Source organism: Meles meles, chromosome 10 (assembly GCF_922984935.1).
Source record: "Meles meles chromosome 10, mMelMel3.1 paternal haplotype, whole genome shotgun sequence".
Classification (NCBI taxonomy): domain Eukaryota; kingdom Metazoa; phylum Chordata; class Mammalia; order Carnivora; family Mustelidae; genus Meles; species Meles meles.
The window spans coordinates 19,139,009-19,160,727 of NC_060075.1; the positions used below are offsets into that span (position 1 = coordinate 19,139,009).

The 21,719-nt window shown below is 43.2% G+C and overlaps 1 protein-coding gene across 1 annotated transcript in view; it reads right to left on the reverse strand.

The window, feature by feature from the left end:
* EXOC4 (exocyst complex component 4) overlaps window positions 1-21,719 on the reverse strand; it is a 740,765-nt gene that overhangs the window by 66,227 nt on the left and 652,819 nt on the right. Inside the window, exon 15 of the mRNA XM_046020865.1 lies at window positions 5,387-5,528. Within this exon, the coding sequence (XP_045876821.1) occupies window positions 5,387-5,528 (142 nt within the window). The remainder of the gene's footprint in view (window positions 1-5,386; window positions 5,529-21,719) is intronic.

Genomic DNA, 21,719 nt, shown 5'->3' on the forward strand with positions numbered 1-21,719 from the left:
GAGCAGAGAGCCCGATGCGGGACTCGATCCCAGGATCCCGAGATCACGACCCGAGCCGAAGGCAGCGGCTTAACCCACTGAGCCACCCAGGTGCCCCTTGAGCCAAGTTTTGTATAGGATTGTGTTACATTCTTACAACTTGCTTATGTGGGGGGGAATCTAAAGATCTTGACTACCAGCTCATATTCATTATGGGTGATCATCTAACAGCTGCGTCAATTAATGACAAATTTTGCCAATAAAAATTCACACTGGCCTTCCTGTGCTAATTGGCAAGGTGTATACTGTTAATCAAGACACCAGTAACCATGCTGGTTGCAGCCCCTTCTGGAATGTGACCTTTCTAATATCACGAAAGCTGACCGATCCTGGAGTGGGATTCACGACGAGGGAAACTGATTACTACTGTGGTTGAAATGAAACTGAGTAGCTCTTAACTGAAAATAAAATCAAGCCTTCAATGCTAAAGTATTTTTATAGTAAATTACACATGACGTAACTCCAGACAATGGGAAGACCACATACAAAGGCATGAGGGTATGAATGAAGGCCGGTTTTCAGGAATGACAAGTGGTTCCTTTTGGTACACACACATCACATGTGAAGACAGAGGCATGAGGTTCACTTGGGGAGATGGGCAGGAGGGCCGGTCATCATCAGCTTTGGAGGCCATCTATGGACTCCGGACTTTATTTGAGAAGCCACCAGGGGGCCTTACGAGGATTTTGAGAGGTGAAATGATATAATCAGATGCACGCTTTGGCACGATCGCTCTAGCACAGTATAAAGGGTGGACTGATGCTGAAGAATGGAAGCAACTGAAAGTAGAGAGACTACTTGGGATAGTCTCAGGAACTGGAGGTGAGAGCGTATCAGATCCTGACGTGAGTGGCATGGAAGAGAAGTAAGACTACTTCAAGGAACTGTCTTCCTCTCCCAAAATGGTTAGAGATGAAAAAAGATATTAAAGTAGCCACTGGCAAATGTCAAATTCAAAAAGTGTTTCTTTTCTTCAGAGTCTGGCATGCTGTTGCTGACCTTAAGATGACTTTGGCATTAAGGGTTTCTACAAATATTGCTGATTACGCAGCAGGATGGGTAATTTTCAGAAAGTACACACTCCGGATCCCAACGGTAACAGGCGCTCGCTGTGGAACCCACTTAGAGCCCTCCTGATGGGAAGAGAAATCAGCTGATAAAGGTGACATTCCTGGCATCGTGGACTCAAATGGCAACTTAATTTTCTTCTTCTAAAGTTCAAATAGGGGGGAAAAGCCTCAACAATTTTTAATGGTCTCACCATGCCTTTCATTTCTTGGGAGTGTCATTTGCCTTATGCTTCAAACTGTGGAAAGGGGCTGCTTGTTGGTTAAATGTGACCTACAGGGACACGGGTAAAATGTCAAATGCTCTTTGGATGGAGCATTTGGTCCTTCAACATGGAACCTATTGGATTTGAGAACACCTGGTTTGAACGTTAACAACATTACAGAAAAATACGGGCTGCAGATATGGAGGTATTTTGGTGAATAAGATAAATTTTTGGCATCTGAAGTTGTTCTGGCCTTCTTGCTAGCATTTCTCACTATTTTTTCCCCATTAATTTCTTTGTCTATTCTATCTGTGCTCTCTTATTCCAGTGGCTTCAGGGGTAGAAGTACCAGAGACAGTACCTAACCAGCCACTTCTTCATTGCACCAGCCCCAGAGGGACAGGGCCTAACTTCTAACTCTCTTTTACGGTCAGACTGGAACGAGCGAAACCAACATTAGGAGATTATGGTGATAAGGACGATGCTGCCCGTACAGCCTCAGGGCCTCTTGAATACACGCAGTGGGCTGTTGGGTGAAAACAGAGCCTTCAAACGACTTCATTTCCTTTAAAGAGCAACAGATTTTGTTTGGACAAACAGCACTTCTTTTGTCTGGGTTTGATTTCAAACCAGCTCATTCTCCAGAAGCATTCAGATTTTTATTGAGCAGTTACTACGGGGGCAGGACTGTTCCAGGTTCTGGGGCCAGAGGAATAAAAATGGCACAGCTGACTCCCTCCTCCTAGGAGTCATCATCATCCACTGTGGATACGGGGGAGCCTGGCACCCTCCTTATTTCAGCATTTCCACGGTATAGTGTACTGATATGCTAGTGATGCACTTTGCTCATTTTGTATTATCAACCGTATGAACACACACACACACACACGCTTGTTACTGTGACAGAGAATGAATGAAATCTGTCGATATTCATTTCCGGAGCCATCCACAGAACTCTCTGCCTAGTTTTACTTGTCATACTTCAAAACGAACAAAGACAGTATGGAACATATTCATAACAAAGCAACCCGAATGTTGAAACCATGTGATATGAGAAGGTAGGAGAAATTAATTTAGAAACAATAAACATGTTTAGTGCTTTTAGCAAAAGTCAAGGGAAGGAAATTCTGCATCTAGGACTCTAAAACTCAGTACTTTTGTTATTCGTTCTTACAATGACCTTTTTCTGTTTTTCAGCGATTGCTGAAGGAGATACAGCAATGGGTGTCATCGCGATGAGTGGTTTCTTGTAAAGTTAATAAATAATGACTAAGGTATGTTCAGCATTAAGAATAGTACCGTCATGACGTATGAAAATAAAGAGGGCAGAATAGAGGTTAAGGATTTAAAAGACTTACTCAAACACGTTGAAAAATCTCCCACTGGGAATTAACTACACCACAAGCGGCTAGTTCTGAACATGGAACACTTTGTGTTTCCAACACAATCGATAGCATAAATTCCAGGAGCTGTGATAGTAATTAATTTGATGTTCCTTTGCTTTTCTGTGCAACCCGGGTAACAGAGGCTTCAGAATGTTACTGATTTTTGTTTTTGTTCCTGTCTACTGCCTTTCTCTATTCATAGAAACCACCTGATTTATTTCACTGTCAGCTTGTAAGTAAACAGAAAACAAATCTAAAAATTATCACAGAACAAATCGGGAAAACACAGAGGAAGGGCCTTTCTTCCCGGACAGCTGCATGTAAGGAAAATGATCAGAAATGAGGCCAGGTGGAACACTTCCAACCTGCAGTGCTGCTTCTCTTACTCCACTCGCAAGGTGCGGCGTGATTAAGAAGTAAGCCATTGGACAAGATAATGAAGAATGAACAGAGCACGAGGCATACACAAGAAATGACGTCCAGAATACATGATCAATTACGCTTTGCCTAAGCACATCTGAAAGATAGCCAATTTCTAACTGGAGTCCAGACATATGAACCAAAATCCTATTTACGTTTTTAAAACCTCAACCTAGTAAAGACTCCAAATGAAACAACAAAATGCTCTATGAACTTTGATAATGTCTCATGGTAATACAGAAGATGTGTTACTGTACACTTTCTGATCTCGAATTTTCTGATTCTGAAGTTCCAAAAGTCCGTATCCACCAGGGGTCTGATGTGGCTACCCAGAGGTCTCGTAGATGCCTCTAACTAACCATCTCCCAGATGGAAGTCTTGATTTTCACCCCTCCTGCAACCCTTCTCCTCCCTCAGGCTTTCTCACCTCTGTTAATGGCCCTGGCACCCACAGAGTTACGCTGGGCCCAAAGCTGCTAGTCTTCCTCGAGTCTGTCCTTTAGCTGCCACCAGCCCCAGCGCCCCAGCCAGGTGACCAACACATTTCATCAGCTCTGCCTTTGGAATAGATTTCAAACCAACCGTTTTCGTGCAACCTCTCTGCTGATCTGGAGCTCATAACTGGTCTCAACGCACGCTAGGCTTCCATTCATACTCCTTCCTATAATCCCTTTTCCAAACGATAGCTGAAGTGCCCTTTTAAAAATGAAAATGAATGAATGAATGAAGGAATGAATGAAGCTCTCTCCCTTGCTTGGAACCTTTCTATGTCTTTGCGATGCCCTTAGAATGAAATCTGAGCCGGTCACCTGGTCTGCGCGGCATGATGACATGCCAGGCTTCACGACCCCACCTCCTTGTTCCCAATGCTCTACACACCCTAACCCTTCTCCACTCCTCAACACGGCCAAGCTTGATTATCTCGGGACCTCTCGGTCTGAGATTCCCTTTTCCTAGGTCTTTACACACGTGGTTCTTTCTTGTTACCATGTCACATTTTCTTTGACCACGCTATCTAAAAAGCAAAGAAGCCGATACCTCTTTGTAGTCAACCCCAGTTACGCTCTGCCATGTCCAGAATGAAAACTAGCCACGTGCGGCTATCGAGCACTTGAGATGTGACCAATCTGAATTTCAATGTGCTCTAAGTGTAAAATATGCAGATTTGGAAAGACTTCATACACAAAAAAATGTAAACTAGCTCATCCATAATTCTGACATTAGTTATATGCTGAAATGATAATATTTTGGATACACTGGGTTAGACAAAATATATCATAATTTATGTGTTTGCTTCTACTTTTTCAAATGTGACTCTTAGAAAATTTCAGTGATTTATGTGGTTCAAACATATGGCTCACTTTGTAGTTGTATCAGCACTGCTTGATTCCATTAAGATATTTTGTTAGTTGCACTTATGTGAAATTATCTCTCTTTGTTCGTTCATTGGCTGTTTCCTCCATTAGAATGTAGCTCCATGAGAGCAGGGCCCTTGAGTGATTTTTTTTTCATTGCTGTATCCCAATTCCTAGCACACCGCCTGGCACAGAGGGCACTTAGTAAATGTTCATTGAATGAACAAACGATTGAAGACTTTCCTGTCTTTTCTTTCTACCACTTCCATAGGTGTGATAAGAGAGGCTACCAACACTAAGAATGTTCTACACCGCAAGGGAAGGAACAAGAATCCAAGATTACAGAATCTTTGAAACTCTTGTCCTGAATTATGATTAACGTAATCTCTTCTTAGGTCTCAAGTTCTTGAAGAATGGCTCCTGCATCTGTATATTCCCTTACCGATTAGCAGAACACGTTCATGAAAATGTCAGTGACCATAAAGTCACCATAATCACAAAGCTACCACATTCTGAGCATTTATTTTGTGGCAGGCATTATACTAATGATTATTTCATTTACGAAGTCTGTAGACCAGGAATTATTGTTTTACTTTTATGATGAGAAAACAGGATCAGGAGAGGTGGATTAACTGACTTTAAGATGGCCTAACTAGCTGGTAGAGACATTCAAATCCAGAACATTCTGATGTCACAGGGCACGCAGACTCTGAATCACCATATTTACGATACAGTGTGTGCTTAAAACTTTTACAGTGATTGGTTAACACTAAAAATCACATTCAGTGTAAAAAAATAAAAAAGGACATCAGTAGTAAGAATGAAAAGTTACAGTGATATGCTCCAGAATGAAGCAAGCGATAGGTGACCTGCGGCGCATTTCAGCTGCGGTCTTGGGCTTGCCTGCATTATACCTGACTTCCAGATGCAGCACCAGCAAGCAGCGGTCAGCCATATCCTGGAAAGATCTGGCAAGTTCACTCAGCGTTTGCATGATCTGCTCCGACACTGGGGGCAGATCCATGGTCACATGGCTCTCCTGAGCTGGAGACAGCACTGAAAGGAGAAGAAAACACAGTCACTGCACTAGGTGCCTGGAGATTTGCTGGAAATGACATCTGACTTTGCTGTTGTCATGTTTTTACCAATTTGACTAATGCTGGTGTGGGCAGCATTCAACATCCAAGACACAATAGACTGTTTCTGTACTTGATTCAATACTGATTGTCTTCAACCAATTCACAGATTATTGGAGCAGAACCTTGGCGTTGGAAATGGCCTGAGCAGGCGTCCGGCCCAAGCACGTGGTCAAGGCTTGTGTCTCTTGCACATCTTCTAGTGATTGCTGGGCTTCTGCTTACGTACCCCGATGAGTGTGAACGAAAACTCAGTACCGTTTAAGGCAGCCTACTCCATCTGGAAAGCTGTGACCATCTCTACCTACTGACATCTGTTGCCATTAACTTCTAATCATGGGCTCTGATTCTAGAACTTGGCAACCATTCTCATAAGTGTTAGCACTTCAAGTATTCAAGACACCATGTCTTGTGGCTTCCTTCAAGTCTTCCCTTTTCTAGGCTAACTAACTTCAGTTTTTCAGCTATTCTTCATATAATCAGAGTGAATTGTTTTTTAATTCTCTTAATTTGCCAACAAACCCATTCCAATTGTTCTGTATCTCCCTTGAAATGTGGTACTCAGGACCAAACATAACAAATACCACAGAGTAGGGGCTCCTGGGTGGCTCAGTGGGTTGAGCCTCTGCCTTCGGCTCAGATCATGATCTTGGGGTCCTGGGATCGAGCCCCACATGGCTCTCTGCTCAGCGGGGAGCCTGCTTCCCCTCCTCTCTCTGCCTGCCTCTCTGCCTACTTGTGATCTCTGTCTGTCAAATAAATAAATAAATAAATAAAATCTTTATAAAAAAATAAATACCACAGAGTAGATCTGTCCTGTCTACATAGAATGATCAATTCCCTGGTTCTAGATGTTATGCTGCTTGCACATGAGGAACAAGAAGGTGAACTCTTCTTGGGTGGGGGGTAGGAAGAGTGAGCTGTAGTCTGCTCTATCTCATATATAGCCTACAGTCAGCTGAAAGCCCCAAAAGGTCGTTTGGGAAAATTTCATAGAGCTACCTTCTGTATCTCTATTAAATAATTAATAAAATATTTATGGTACTTGGACATTTTCTTCAGGAAAATATTGAACAGCAAAAATGCAAACTATATTTATATCTAGACTTCTGCTGCATATCCAGTTCCCCACAACTTCTCAAAGGTCACCAACAACGAATTTGGCAATTTCATTCAAAAGTTCTTTTAGTACTCTAGAATTTTCAAGACAGGCTTTGAATCCTGTTTCCACTACTCACTTACTATGTGACCAAGAGCTAAACACTTAAATTATGTCTGCCTCAGTTTCTCACTGTAAAATGGAGATGATACCACCTACACCCTGGGGTTCTGGGGAGCATTAAATGGGTTAACGTGGGTAAAACACATATAATAATAGCATATCAACCTCACTTAATGTTAATACAAATAATAAGTAATTATTATTATTCTTTAGCATGTGATTTGTCCAGATTAAGAGTTTTAAGCTTAACTATAGTGTCAAGGTAAAAGATAATTCCCTTGAGATTCCATCATCAGTATTTTTTGCTTTTCCACCTGAAAATCCTTCTGTCAGAGGATGCAGTGTCTTTTGGAAGAAGGGCACTTAGGGCCTGTGAGATCTGGCAAAGCATCACTGACTGGCTCAGGAGGGGTTCCCCTTACAGGGTAGAGAGTCCCAGGTGGCTGTGGCAGGGTTTATAGCCACAGGCTGTCAGAACTGCATCTGTTTCTAGACTTTGCTATGCCCAGAGAATGGCCCAGAAAGACAGCCCAGCCTCGTAGGGCCAAGTTCTCTGGGAAACCAGACTTGAATAAATTCAGGTATTATGGCAAAGATTGAACAAAAAACAAATTTGGGCCAAGGGAACAGATCTGTAAGGAAGAATGAAATGTAATGACGTAGATTTAAAATTCCTACCAGCCTTGGCATCACTCAAGAGGCTCACTAACTCCACCCACAGGAGAGTGGCTACGGCATGGCGGCCCCTCTCCACGGCCAACACTGCCCAGCCTGTAGGACTGCAAGACGAGATCACTGCCTTCGTAATGTTTTCATCTGGCAGGCCACATGAAAGCAACTATAAGGAACACTAGTCTAATACTTCAAAGCATGTTAGGGCTTTGAGCCCTTGGACTCTGCTGTTGAATGACACTGACCGTCGATAGAGAGCTCTTTCTGTGCCACGATGGGGGCAGAAATCAGACCCCAAAGAGATCAGACTCGTGGCTTAAGGTCCAAAGTTATATCAATCTCCCAACACTATCAAAGACATTTTGGACAAATTCCACCAAGAAGAAAAATCCAAGTAGACGAATTTAATGGAAGATAAACAGTCAAGAGAAAACTTGGAATGAGTGAGGTAAAAGGAGTTTAGAAAAGCAGCACATTGCATATTCCGCTCGACTATCATCTACAACAAAAATGTAACATTTCAGTAAAGCAACATGAAACCTCATGCCTGAGTTCTATAGAAAAACCCTCCTGTGAATTCCCCAGGGCTCCCTGAAACTTACAAAGTTTTCTTAACAAGAAGGAATTATTGGAGCAAAATGCTGAGCATGGCAAACAAATACAACACAAAACAGTGAACTCTCTCTTAAATGTCAAATGGAAACCTACAAAAAAGCAATGCTGACAGAAGCGGCTGGGGATACAGTCGAGATAGGAGGTGACTGGACACACACCTGGGACATCCTTTTAGAGGCCATGAGGTGGTTTATCTTAGGGATTACTCTTCATATCATCAAAGCCCACATATAGTGGACTTTAAAAATATTAACACTTGGGGCACCTGGGTGGCTCAGTGGGTTAAGTGTCTGCCTTCGCTCAGGTCATGATCTCAGAGTCCTGGGATCGAGCCCTGCATCTGGCTCTCTGCTCAGCAGGGAGCTTGCCTCTCTGCCTACTTGTGATCTCTCTCTCTGTCAAACAAATAAATAAACATCTTTAAAAATATATTAGTACTTGATCATTTTATTAAGATATACACTTTGAGCTGTTCTGCTAATACTAGGGATGGGTCCCATCAGATCATTCATAATATCCTGCTCCTCTTATAGCCACTGTATAAAAGCAGGCATCTTAGAGACTCCCAACTAACTAATCGTGGCAACGGAACTGTGGCTTTTTGTACTAAATTGATCGGTTTATAGGAGGATGCTGAAGCTTGCTCTCCACGGCAGGCACTCCTTGTTAGGTGAACCAAGACACATTTTCAATTCTCCCCTCTCCCTTGCTCACACACTATAGACTCCAGAAAGCTGAATGTTCACATTTCCGGCCTTGGTCGTAGCGAGAGGAGGCCACGTGTCCCCGTCTGCCCCATGACCTTTAATATAGATTCTTCTGTGGCAACTTGACTTAACCCCGGCTAATTCTGCAACTCATCTTCTGACAGAAAAACGAAAGTATGGATTGTTGCCCCTAAAACTTTCTGGATTTTAATCTCAAAAATGTCTTCAATGTCACTTGTCCATCTTTCCCTAGTGCTTGGTTAGCTCCTTTCCCCCTTCTCAGCAACTTTTCCCAAACCATGTTGCTTTGTCCTTCCTACTCTCTTGTCACTCCTCTTTTTTTTCTTTTTTAAAGATTTTATTTATTTATTTGACAGAGACAGAGAGAGAGATTCTCATTAAGATTTCAAGGGAATCATCAACACTTGCTCTCTCTGTGGTCTTGCCTATTAACCCTTCCACATGCCATAATCCTTCTACCTTTGCCTCTTTACTACAGCATTATTCTCATCATCACCAATGATCTCTTAATTGCCAAAACCGGTGGGTGCTTTACAATTCTAATCTCAGAAAGGCCCTCTGCTATGTTCAACGTTGACTGGCCACTTCCTCTTAAAATTCCACTTACTTTTGGCTTAGATGGCACCCTACTCCTCTGGGTGTCTGTTATCTCTCTGACATTGTTTTCATCATTTCCTTCCCTGAATCCTCTTCCTTTAGCCCCCCCAGAAGTGCTGGGGTTCCCAGGACTTATTCCTCTGTTGGTCTCCCTTACTTGTCATTCTGTATGTTCTCCCTGAGTGAGCTCATCCATTTTCATGGCTTTTGCTATTATCTAGGGATTGAGGACTCCTAAACTTCATTTGAGCAACTGTGCAAGCTAACCTTACCTGTATATCCCACAGGCATCTCAAATGCAATGTGTTCTAAACAAAACTCATTATCTATCTTCAGCATCTGCTCTTTATCCTGAATTCCCTCTGCATCAGTGGTGTAGCAATCTAGAAATCTCAGCTGCAAGCTTGAGAGTAATTTCTGAGCCTCTCCTCTCCCTCACTCTCCCCGGCAAAGACTAATTTCTGCCAATTTCATTTCCTAAACGTCTCTTAATATCTTTTATCTTTTCTGTACCTGCTGTGACTTTCTTGGTTCAGTCCTCATTTCTGCCATGAACTACTACTACAGGAGGAGGCCTCATGCCTGGCCCCTACCTTGAATCAATCCTCCATGTTTAGCTCATTAAATGAGTTAGAGAAGCAGAGTTATTCCTCAAAAACACAAATGAGACTTTGTCAATTTCTTGTAAAAATAATATCAGTGTTTCCCATTGCTTATGTGTTGACGTCCAAGCTCCTGAGCAAGGCTTTCCATGATTTTTGGTTTCTGTCTAATACTCCAGTTTTTCACCATTTCTCTAACTCCCATTTTCTCCTTTCTCTCCAACTTCTCTCCTTTTCCATCCTGGCCCACTAATCTGACACTTTCTTAAAGCAGATTCCCTAAACACATCCTGCTGTTTCAGGATTCTGTGCCTTGGATGGTTCTTAATCCTCTTTCTAAACTATTCATGCTTTCTGGCTCAGAAAGTGTTTCCTGATTCTCCAGGCTGGGTCATTGGCTCCTCTGTCCACCCCCAGGCCCCTGTAATTCCATACAGTAGTTACCGGATACCATTGACATCTGTTTATCAGTATGTCTTCCTATAGATCAGTAACTCCTTCACAGCAGAGATTATCTATATATCTATATCTGTCCATATCTGTTGGGAGGCATACAGGAGTTCGATCAATGCTTTTTTATTAAACAGAACAAATGGTTTAATTGACCAATGTGCCAGGACAAATAATTCACATAATAACAGATTGATGAAAATCAGGAGAGAGAAGGCACAGCTTGCCATTTACAACTGTAACTTTTCCCTTAGTTTCTTGAGTATATCCTGGGGACAGAGTGGGCATATGGAAGTAGTTCATGCTAGCTGGTTTCCTGGGCTGTTCAGGAATCCTGCAGAAGTGCAGTCTAAAGGAATTCTGGTCAATCCCTACAGCCCAAGCACTTCCCTATAAATGGTATTGCCTTTAGAAGTCACTTTAATTTCATGAGTCCGCCTCGTGGAAGCCAAGCCTTGGGGGTCCTCTCTTTTCCACGGACATAAAATCCCTGGCATATCAAATAACCAGTATCTTCCAAGGGAAGCCAGTGTACTGTCATGGAGAAGCAATCAGCCTAGGACATTAGGATGTCTCAAGTGGTTCCACATCCTAATATTAACCAGACTGAAATGTGTTTAAGTCTTAAAATTAGTTGAAATTGGACGCATTCAGACCCAGAAGAGCATCTGTTTTCAAGGATGCAGCTGCTACACTTTCAATGGCAACTTACTGTGACTTCTTTAATTGATTCAAAGGAGGATGCCCTTGTGCATCTGTAATATTATCTAAAATTGTTACAATGTTAGCTTAGACTGGTATCAGCTGTCATCAAAGTGATAAATTGAAAAGGAAAAGCTGGTTATTGTGGCAAGAAAAGAAAGGTTAACTCTGTGAATTCAAACTTTTTAGAAGATGGAAAAAAGACAATGAAGAATGATCCCATGAGATTTTCTCACTTGAAAACATTTTAGAAGATCAAATTTTGGTACAATCATTATTTCTGACTCCTCTTGCTATTTGTACATAGAAATGATAGACACCATATAACAATGTCTGCTTGAACCTCGGATACATTTATTTAATTTCCAATCTGCAGTTTCCTCTTTAGAAAATCATGGTAATCGTATCTTCCCAACTCCCAGAGCGGTGGGTTATTAGGTTCTGTAAATAATTTTGAGATCCTTCAATGTTGTTACCTGGCTGACATTTTTTAAATATAAAAATAGGAATGCAGATTAGGCCTGTGACATTAGGAACTCCAGGGGCTTATAGAAGCAGAGGGAGCTGGACCAGAAGACCCTCACCCCAACTCCTCCCTCTCCCTAACTGCCTGCAGGATTGTGCTGCTATCAAGCCTAATGGTGGGGACGGATCGAAGGGTGTCGGACACTCTCAGGCTGTGGTTCCAAGTTGGAACCTCAATGCCAGCTAGCTCTGTCCTCGGGCTTTTCAATTTCTCTGTACCACCATCCTACCTTTTATTCATGCTCTGGAATTATTTGTAAACCTACACAAGCTAACCAGCCCCGACACCAGTGCTTTGCACACAATAGTCACCCTTCTAAGTGTTTGTTCAATAAATCACTCATCTATTTATGAAACCGACTGGCTTCCGGAAGCAGAGGTGATATTCACATGCTAAAGTCTCTACTGTCTTTATAGCATCAAATTTGAATTTTTTAAAAAAAGATTTTATTTATTTGACAGAGAGAGAGAGAAAGAAAGAGAGCACAAGCAGGCAAAGCAGCAGGCAGAGGGAAAAGGAGAAGCAGGGTCCTTGTGAGCAGGGAGATCCACATGGGGCTTAATCCCAGGACCCTGGAATCATGACCTGAACCAAAGGCAGACACTTAACTGACTGAGCCACCCAGGCACCCTGAATTCTGAATTTTCTTAGGATAGAGGTGTCCTTTCCTTTTTATCTAAGGCAGTTACTCCAAATGTTTCATGGTGACTCTTGGATCATTCTTTCTTTTTCTGAAATACATTTTTAAACTCCCTGCTATGCTCTGCCAGCAGTCCTAGCTTTTGGCACGGTCATTTACCAATTTAGCAAGTCATCTATTTTGTCACTCCTTCCCATCCGCTGAACAATCCAGAACTTTCCCTGAAGTTCTTCTGCTGCATTTCTTTTTTTTTTTTTATTTCTTTATTTTCAGCATAACAGTGTTCATTGTTTTTGCACCACACCCAGTGCTCCATGCAGTACGTGCCCTCCCTATTACCCACCACCTGGTTCCTCAACCTCCCACCCCCACCTCCCCCAAAACCCTCTGGTTGCTTTTCAGAGTCTATAGTCTCTCATGGTTCATCTCCCCTTCCAGTTTCCCTCAACTCCCTCTCCTCTCCACCTCCCCATGTCCACTGTGTTCTTTGTTATGCTCCACAAATAAGTGAGACCATATGATACTTGACTCTCTCTGCTTGACTTATTTCACTCAGCATAATCTCTTCCAGTCCCATCCATGTTGCTACAAAAGTTGGGTATTCATCCTTTCTGATGGAGGCATAATACTCCATCGTGTATATGGACCACATCTTCCTTATCCTTTCATCCGTTGAAGGGCATCTTGGTTCTTTCCACAGTTTGGCGACCGTGGCCATTGCTGCAATAAACATTGGGGTACAGATGGCTCTTCTTTTCACTACATCTGTATCTTTGGGGTAAATACCCAGCAGTGCAATTGCAGGGTCATAGGGAAGCTCTATTCTTAATTTTTGAGGAATCTCCACACTGTTCTCCAAAGTGGCTGCACCAACTTGCATTCCCACTAACAGTGTAAGAGGGTTCCTCTTTCTCCCCATCCTCTCCAACACACGTTGTTTCCTGTCTTGCTAATTTTGGCCATTCTAACTGGTGTCAGGTGGTATCTCAATGTAGTTTTAATTCGAATCTCCCTGATGGCTAGTGATGATGAACATTTTTTCATGTGTCTGATAGCCATTTGTATGTCTTCATTGGAGAAGTGTCTGTTCATATCTTCTGCCCATTTTTTGATATGATTATCTGTTTTGTGTGTGTTGAGTTTGAGGAGTTCTTTATCGATCCTGGATATCAACCTTTTGTCTGTACTGTCATTTGCAAATATCTTCTCCCATTCCGTGGGTTGCCTCTTTGATTTGTTGACTGTGTCAGTTGCTGTCTTCTGCTGCATTTCTATATAAAGACCAGGCTTACGTAAGAAACATGTCAGGTGGGTTCTCTTCAATTCTGCTTCCTATTTCAGAAGCAGTGGTTCTTCTGTCCCTGAATAATACCTAGTTCTTTTTAGTCCAGATTTTCCTAGAAATTTTAAGTTTGGACTAGCAAAATCAATTGACTCCGAAAACCAGAATGCTGCCTCAGACTGTTCCCTGACCCACGCAATTACGATGGCCAAGGATGGGGGACACACTGGACATTATTCACACTAGAGCTTGTGCAGGTGCACCTGTGGGCGACCAGCTCTGGAAACACAGCCCAGTCTCAGAGGCCTAACACCCAGCCGACGAAGCCTCTTAGAGCTAGCGGCTGTGCAGCAAGAATGCCAAGCCTTTTCACTGCTGCTTCTGGAAGGAAGCTCTCTTTTGTCTCCTCTGAAGGGAAGGAGGACAAATGGAAGGGATTTTTTTTTTTTTTTAAATTGGGGTGGCTAAAAATGGAAGAAATTCATCACTAGGAAGGACAAAAGAGATTAAGAATGGAGGAACTGGAGCACAAAGTGAATGTGTGTTATTTATGTTTGCTTTTCTAGGGTCTAATTACCTAATTGATAAAATATTTATGGTAAAAAAAAATGTTTCCAGTGGGTGCAGGAGGCAAAGACCTACTTTCATTTCTGTGCTACTATCTGTTATTTAAATGATCACGTGTTTTATCTTTCCCCCGTTAGTCACAGACTTATGAGCAACACAACTTCGTGTCCTGTGGAACAACTCTCTCCCTCACCCTCCTCCCCCTACCCCAAAATGTCTTCTATGACCCTAACTGAAGGCAGTGATGCTTTGGGGAAGAAAAGGTGTGTTTGCACCACTCGCTGCCCAGCCTAATGGCATGGATGTTCCATAACACTGGTTTAAGAATGTGTTATTATAAGACAAATAAATAAATAAATAAAGACCAAAGATCAAATCTTTATAAAGAACTCAGTTTTAAGGACGCCGCTTAAGAGTAATTTCCCTCTCTTCTGTTGGTGGGAATGCAAGCTGGTGCAACCACTCTGGAAAACAGCATGGAGGTTCCTCAAAATGTTGAAAATAGAACTACCCTATGACCCAGCAATTGCACTACTGGGTATTTACCCTAAAGATACAAACATAGTGATCCGAAGGGGCACGTGTACCCGAATGTTTATAGCAGCAATGTCTACAATAGCCAAACTATGGAAAGAACCTAGATGTCCATCAACAGATGAATGGATAAAGAAGATGTGGTATATATACACAATGGAATACTATGCAGCCATCAAAAGAAATGAAATCTTGCCATTTGCGACGACGTGGATGGAACTAGAGCGTATCATGCTTAGTGAAATAAGTCAATCAGAGAAAGACAACTATCATATGATCTCCCTGATATGAGGACATGGAGAAGCAACATGGCGGGTTAGGGGGATAGGAAAAGACTAAATGAAACAAGATGGGATTGGGAGGGAGACAAACCATAAATGACTCTTAATCTCACAAAACAAACTGGGGGTTGCTGGGGGGAGGTAGGATTGGGAGAGGGGGAGGGGGCTATGGACATTGGGGAGGGGAGGCGAACCATAAGAGACTATGGACTCTGAAAAACAACCTGAGGGTTTTGAAGGGTCACGGGTGGGAGGTTGGGGGAACAGGTGGTGGGTAATAGGGAGGGCATGTATTGCATGGAGCACTGGGTGTTGTGCAAAAACAATGAATACTGTTACGCTGAAAAAATAAATAAAATGGAAAAAAAAACTTGCAAGTCCATCTTAATAACGATGGACTTGATGTACTTGGTAGGATGTCTTGAGGCAGAAGGCTTTAGAGCTGGACAGACTGGGGTTCAGATCCTAGCTCCCCACCTACTGGTCTGCGATCTTGGGCAAATCCCTAAACTTGCTGAACCGTACCGCAGGCCTGCTTTGCAATCGTTAATAAGATGAACTCACACAATATATGTGGTACCTGAGTGTTTTGCCTGATTAAAGCACAGTATTTAAAAAAAAAAAAAAGAGTAATTTCCCTCTCTGTGAAACCATATTCTTTCCTGCTGGTTCCCAGAGGAACAGAACGTATTCTCTCCCTTATTATTACCTGTAGAGCACAGTTCTTAACAACAGTCGGCCTCACTGTCCTCACATGTCTCCTCAGAGAGTTGCTGTGAGGACCAAATGGGGAGCACAGCCCCTCTTGCGGTGCCTGCCACAAAGCTAGGACCATGTGAACTCCAGTAATGCAAGGCCTCCCTTTCCCCCTTCCAGTCTTGGCACAGCTCCCCTCATGCTGTAGAGTCCCCGGGAGCTTGTGAGATCTGTGAGAACGAAAGCCACAGCCTACTCTTCCTGGCATCTCTCACAGTCGAGCTCCTCCTTACCCTCAGCAGTAATGCCTGTTGCCTTGAATTGGCAGGTTAAGGACAAATAAAAAATTTTTGTGTCTTTTTCTTTTCATTATAGCTCCACAGTGCCTTTAACCCAGTGTCTTCCAAATAGCTTACTAGCTTGGAACATTATTCTGTTTCAGGGTAAGAAACTGAACCTCCAGGAAGGCCATGAGTGAAACTGAAGAATTATCCCAAATATTGACCTATACAGAGAAAACAGGGCAGATCCCTGTAAGGCTCATGGTGAAGGGCAAAACAAAAATAAGAACCGAGATATAAAAAAAAAAAAAAAAAAAAAGGAAAGGACTGTTGTTCCCTTAGGCTACACAGGATAAGAGGTCAATTCTGAGCCAACAGGATAAACGACACGGGGCATGTTGTAGAGAGAACATCACACCCCGTTCCTCATGCAACAGGGCTCGCTCGACGTAAGGAGCCTGAGCAAAGCCCCAGGTCCTCCCAGACGGTGAGCTTTAGTCTCGACTTCTCTACAGTGTCAACCAGCCCAGACACACTGGTTTTTATACCTCGAGAGTGACTGTACAGACATTAGTCCCCTCCGGTCCTGGGGGGAGACATTAAGATTGATTTTTCCTTTATTCCAAATAATCCTCCCCAAGGCCTGGTAAAAACCTAATCATCTACTAAAAAGGCGTGTGGTGTGGCCAATTCAGCTCCTGCCGGATATGAAAGAGAAATGGAGGAAAAGCTAATGAACAGCTCCTGTCCTTGTGCTGAAAGGCTCTATTGTGGGACTCTCTTAGATTTCCGCGGACTCTGTAAGCCTTTTGTGTTTCTGTAACACCCAGCCTCAAAAAGCATCTTAAGGTGTTAACAAATACTTAGCCAGATATTTTCTGTGAGTAAGCGACACAGATTTAAGTTGCAAGAGAACTGCAGACGCAAAAATATTACGTGGCATAGAGATAACATTTATTCATGTGTCAACGGGATCCTTCCAGCTCTAGGATTTGTAAATCTTCCGGAAAGCCTCCAGGGATGACTCATTAACTGTGTAAATTGGAAACAGGAGGTCCACTTGCAAATGTTGAGACTGAACCGAACAGAAATAAAGCACACTTCCCGACAGGGCACGGCCGACCGTGCCACACAGGGAGACAGAGCTGAGGGAGTTACACGGAAAGCCCTTGCGGGGGTGTCTCTTGCACGTGACTTCTCCCAGTGGCCTTTGTCCCTGTGACTCTCCTCTCCAGGCAGCTGCATCATTCATACATTTGGACTTGAGGTAAGAAATAATCATCCTGACCTGCAGCAGGCACAAGTTTCACTTTTGGGAGGATCACCTTACCTACCTCCCACGAGTCCGGGGATTCAATGAGAAAATACATAAAGGCTCAGAACAGTGTTTGCCTCATGAGCCCTTAATACATAGCAATGACTATTACCATCGCAACTACTATTAACACTATTGTTTATTCAATAATGACGTACTGAATGAAACAACAGCAGACCCCAGGATCCTTCTCCTCTGGCCATAGCTCGGAGCAGGCTTTGGGGCAAACAGACGAGCTTTAGACGGTGAACAGCAAAACGTGGTGAGCAATCGTGAGTGAGGAACAAAAAAGGTTCTAATCCTAGAAGCACCGGTTACTCTGATCCTATGGGCTGTGAGGACAACACACGTAAGACGACTGACTTATCAGGAAGCCAGCACTGATCCTGCCACCAAGCACACAGACCAGCCCCGAGACTAGCTGTGTCACCGGCGACGGCTCCCTCCGAAGCATGTTGGAAGTAAGAAATGCAGAGAATGAACCTCCTAACACACATGGTACAGGACTTGCAGGTGTAAATCTTGCTGAGAGAATTTCTCCTCAGTGAGGACAGGGGTGGCCACTTCTCCAGTGTGCGGTAAAGGTAACAGTTAACTAAGTCCCTCCCCTTTGAAGCTCTCTTGTGTCAGATATGACCTCTACAGGCTAAATGGATGAGCTCATGCCACACACATACTGACTAATGCCTTGTGAAGGTTAATACTGTACAGCATATTTCTGTCTTTACACATTAGTAACACATGAATACCGTTCTCACACGCATTCCAGCCTTGCCGTATAATCCCCAGAATCATTAACAATCACAGAGATGCTTCCAGAATCAACTGTCCTAAATATCAAAAGACTCCTAATCTGTTTTGAAGCCAGTTAAGGGTAAGCTACATAGAGAAGCAATCGTTTTTCTATCAAGTGAGTATATAATCTGAGAATACGTATTAACCTTACTGGAAATCTAAGTAACTTTCTTTCTCTAAGTAAAAAGACATGAGTGTTCTCATAGTAACTATGAACACTACTTTTTCTATTGTTATGTAACAACATTTCTCTTGGATTGATCAAGTTTAGACTTAGAAAGTGGTGGTTAAATTCTGACTCGACTATCTACTAACTGAATAACCTTGGGCAAACTGCAAAGACCCTGAACTGGGGTGATACCTGTTTCAGCCTCCAAGGGTCATCGTAAGGACTCAGGGTCTAGAGAGCACATAAAGCATCTAGAACAATCCATGGCACATAGTAAGTGCTCAGTAAATCTCAGTTACTATTGCTGGACTTCTTGCTGGGAATCCTGGAAGACTGGGACTCCTAGACTCATCTCCTTACTCATTAAAACACCTTCCAAAACACTGGGGAGTTGTGGACTTAGCTGTTCATGCGGCTAATGGACAGAAAGAAACTGATGCAGTAAGACATTTACACGTGTAAACGTCTGACATTCTGACCTTAAAATAAGGAATCACAAAAGTTAGAGAACATTATAGAATTGTGGCAATGTTCAAAGCAGTGGAGGCAAACAGGAGAAAAGGAGACTGCAAGTGGCAGGTTTAAATTTTACCTTTTCATCTACAAAGCGAGGAGAAGGACTTCCTCCCAAGTTAGTTTCAGTGAAAGTGGGGGCATTTCAGGCAGGCACGAGGAAGTGGAGCTTGTCGGGAAAGCAAGGAAGGACACCCGGAAGCAGCTTGGGAGAAGATACAGTAGGTGTTTCTCACATTATTTTGAGGGAGGAATGACAGGGATCTTTCTTTTCATGGAAAGGATGTCTGTAGCACTTGGTTCTTGAGCAAAGGGAACTTGGGCATTATCTTAGGAATTCAGAAGGATATTCCACAAAGCTTGGAAACTGTGCTTTTGAGAGATTGGGTCTGCCTTCCTCACACAGGGCTTAAAAGGTCGGATTTGTGCTATGAATCAGCATTTACTTCATGGTCACAGGTTACTCCCCCCCCGCCAAAGGCAGAGTGAGGAGACGGGAGAGGAAATGTACATGGGTGTGTGTCCACGTGGTACAGCTAAGCGAGCAGGTGACCAGGAATCGACAGAGCCTTCCGTTTTGACCTGAAGCGACCAAAACTGTTACTTTCACCTGAAGAGCGAGAAACCATGTTATAAATTATTTTCATATGCACATAAAGACACTGACAAGTCAGCTCTTCTGTGGAGGCTTAAAACAGCTGAACGGGGCTTATTTGGGAAAGATGTTTTTTATCTTCCCTACCAGAGGGAGACTTGTCATTTTATTTTTTCTTGGGAATATGTTCCCCTCGATATTACCCTAGATTACATTTATTGTAGAAAGTGAGATGAGAAAATACACTTGTGCCTTGGTCCTTGGTCAACTCGGCATTGTCCCCAGCCCTTTTCTGGAAGCTCAGGAACGAACTGTATTTTCCAATAGCTTGCCGGTAGGGCAAAGGTACTTAGATTTTGAATAAGGTGAATACGTATCCAACTCCTGCCAGCAAGAGGCACTCGCAGAAGATGTGGAAGGCAAAGAGAGAGGGAAGACGTGCTCCTCCTCTTGCACTGGTAGAAAGATGCTCAGGCAGATGGCAAGTTAGAGGGGTACACAGCTGTTTGCAGGAGAGCTCTGGCGACAGCTGCTTCCTCCTGGCACTTGGTGAAACCTCTGGGCGCCTTCCCTCCATGTCCCCATTTCCTGAAGCTGGCAGCTCCTTTCCTTGCTCTTTGCTTCCTTCCACTGTTTTCTAAGCTTTTTAAAACCCTTTCAAAAACATCTAATTCCTTGTATTAAATTCCCTCTTGCTTGAAATACCTGACATGGTTTCTGTTTTCCCAACTGAGTCTAGAGGAAGAAATACATACAAGCTTCTATGCATGAGATATTCCTGAGACCATCTCGAGCAGGAGGGAGTGGGATGAAGAATCGCTAAGAATCCATCCCCGGGTTCCCCTTTCATGGAAGCTGGTGACCTCTAAGACCAGGATGTGCGGAATGTGCTCAGCAGAGCTGCTAGTCTCCCCAAGCCCATTCTCTTGCTTTCTGCCAGCTCCCTTCATCAGAAAAGCTCCACTTTTATTTGTAACCTGTTAAGATCTGGCAGCAAAAATCTGCTGAAAGGGCCATTTATAAACCACTGTCCTTGAAGAGGAGGGATTTGGTCACAAGCAAACCATTTCCCATTGCACGCCAGCCTAGAGATACCCGCCAGAGTAGGGATAAAAGTCAAGCACTTAAATTACAGCACAACTCCTAAAGACGGAGGATGAATGGCAGCAAAGTCTGTATAAACATTTACTTGGAAACAAGTGACCAGCTTTCTCTTTATTAGTTTAGCCACATGAATTCTAGTATCTTTTTTAAAAAAATGTGTTTACGGAGTACTGAACAAATTATAAATTGCTCTCATTTTGAACTACACCTGCCAAGACTCCCTTGCAAAATAGATTCGACCTTCCCTTTGGAAAATGTTTCACTGATCCAATGAGCTGTCCAGTTTTTCAGAAAAGTGTGCCATGGGCTTCTCTACTATTTTCTAACGAAATCCCAGGTTAAAGATGTAGACTGCCACAAAGCTGACTTCTTAGAGAAGTCACTCCATTTGGAGCTGCTTTCAAAGACTATATTAAAAACTTCAGATTAATACTGATTTTTTTTTTTTCGAGAGAGGACGCACATGCATGTGCCCATGAGCAGTGAGGCAGGGAGGGCAGAGGGAGAAAGAGAGGGAACCTTAAGCAGGCTCCATATCTAGCATGGAGCCCGATGCGGGGCTTGATCTTACCACCCTGAGATTATGACCTGAGCTGAAATCAAGTCGAACGCTTAACCAACTGAGCCACCCAGGCGCCCCAATATTGAGCTTATCTTCCAAAACAGCTCCACGTTTGTGAGCACGCTAAGCATGTAACAACTTCCAGCCTCCACAGTTTGGATCACTGGCCCTCAGACAGGCTGAAGTCATAAAATGTAGAAGGAACCCCCTACTGACCGCTAAAAGCTTCGATCTCTTTGTTCTTAGGCTCATTCATCTGAACATTTAGTTTTAAGTGGGTACTCACCAATTTTTATCTCTTTCTCTGCTGGACCAAGCAGAATTTTATTTTCAGAGCAACACTAAGATGACACTGGTAAGCCTTGGTTTGAAAAGACACAAGAGCTACACAGAAAATACATTCACGTTCATTTGGAGATCAGACACACACATTGAGATCACAGCAAAATCTGGCCTGCTAATTTTATGGATATATGCACAGTGCTCCGGCTCCCTCCATTACACAGCCTGTTCAGTCTCTTCCCGGGGTCCTTGGGCAGCGAGGACCCTTTCCTTTTCCTCGTGTGAACCCACGGGGGCTTCTGCCTCTCCCCGCATTCCTCTCTGGGTGCCAACAATCATGCTGGTTCTTGGGGTCATGGGCAAACTTTAGTTCATGATTTC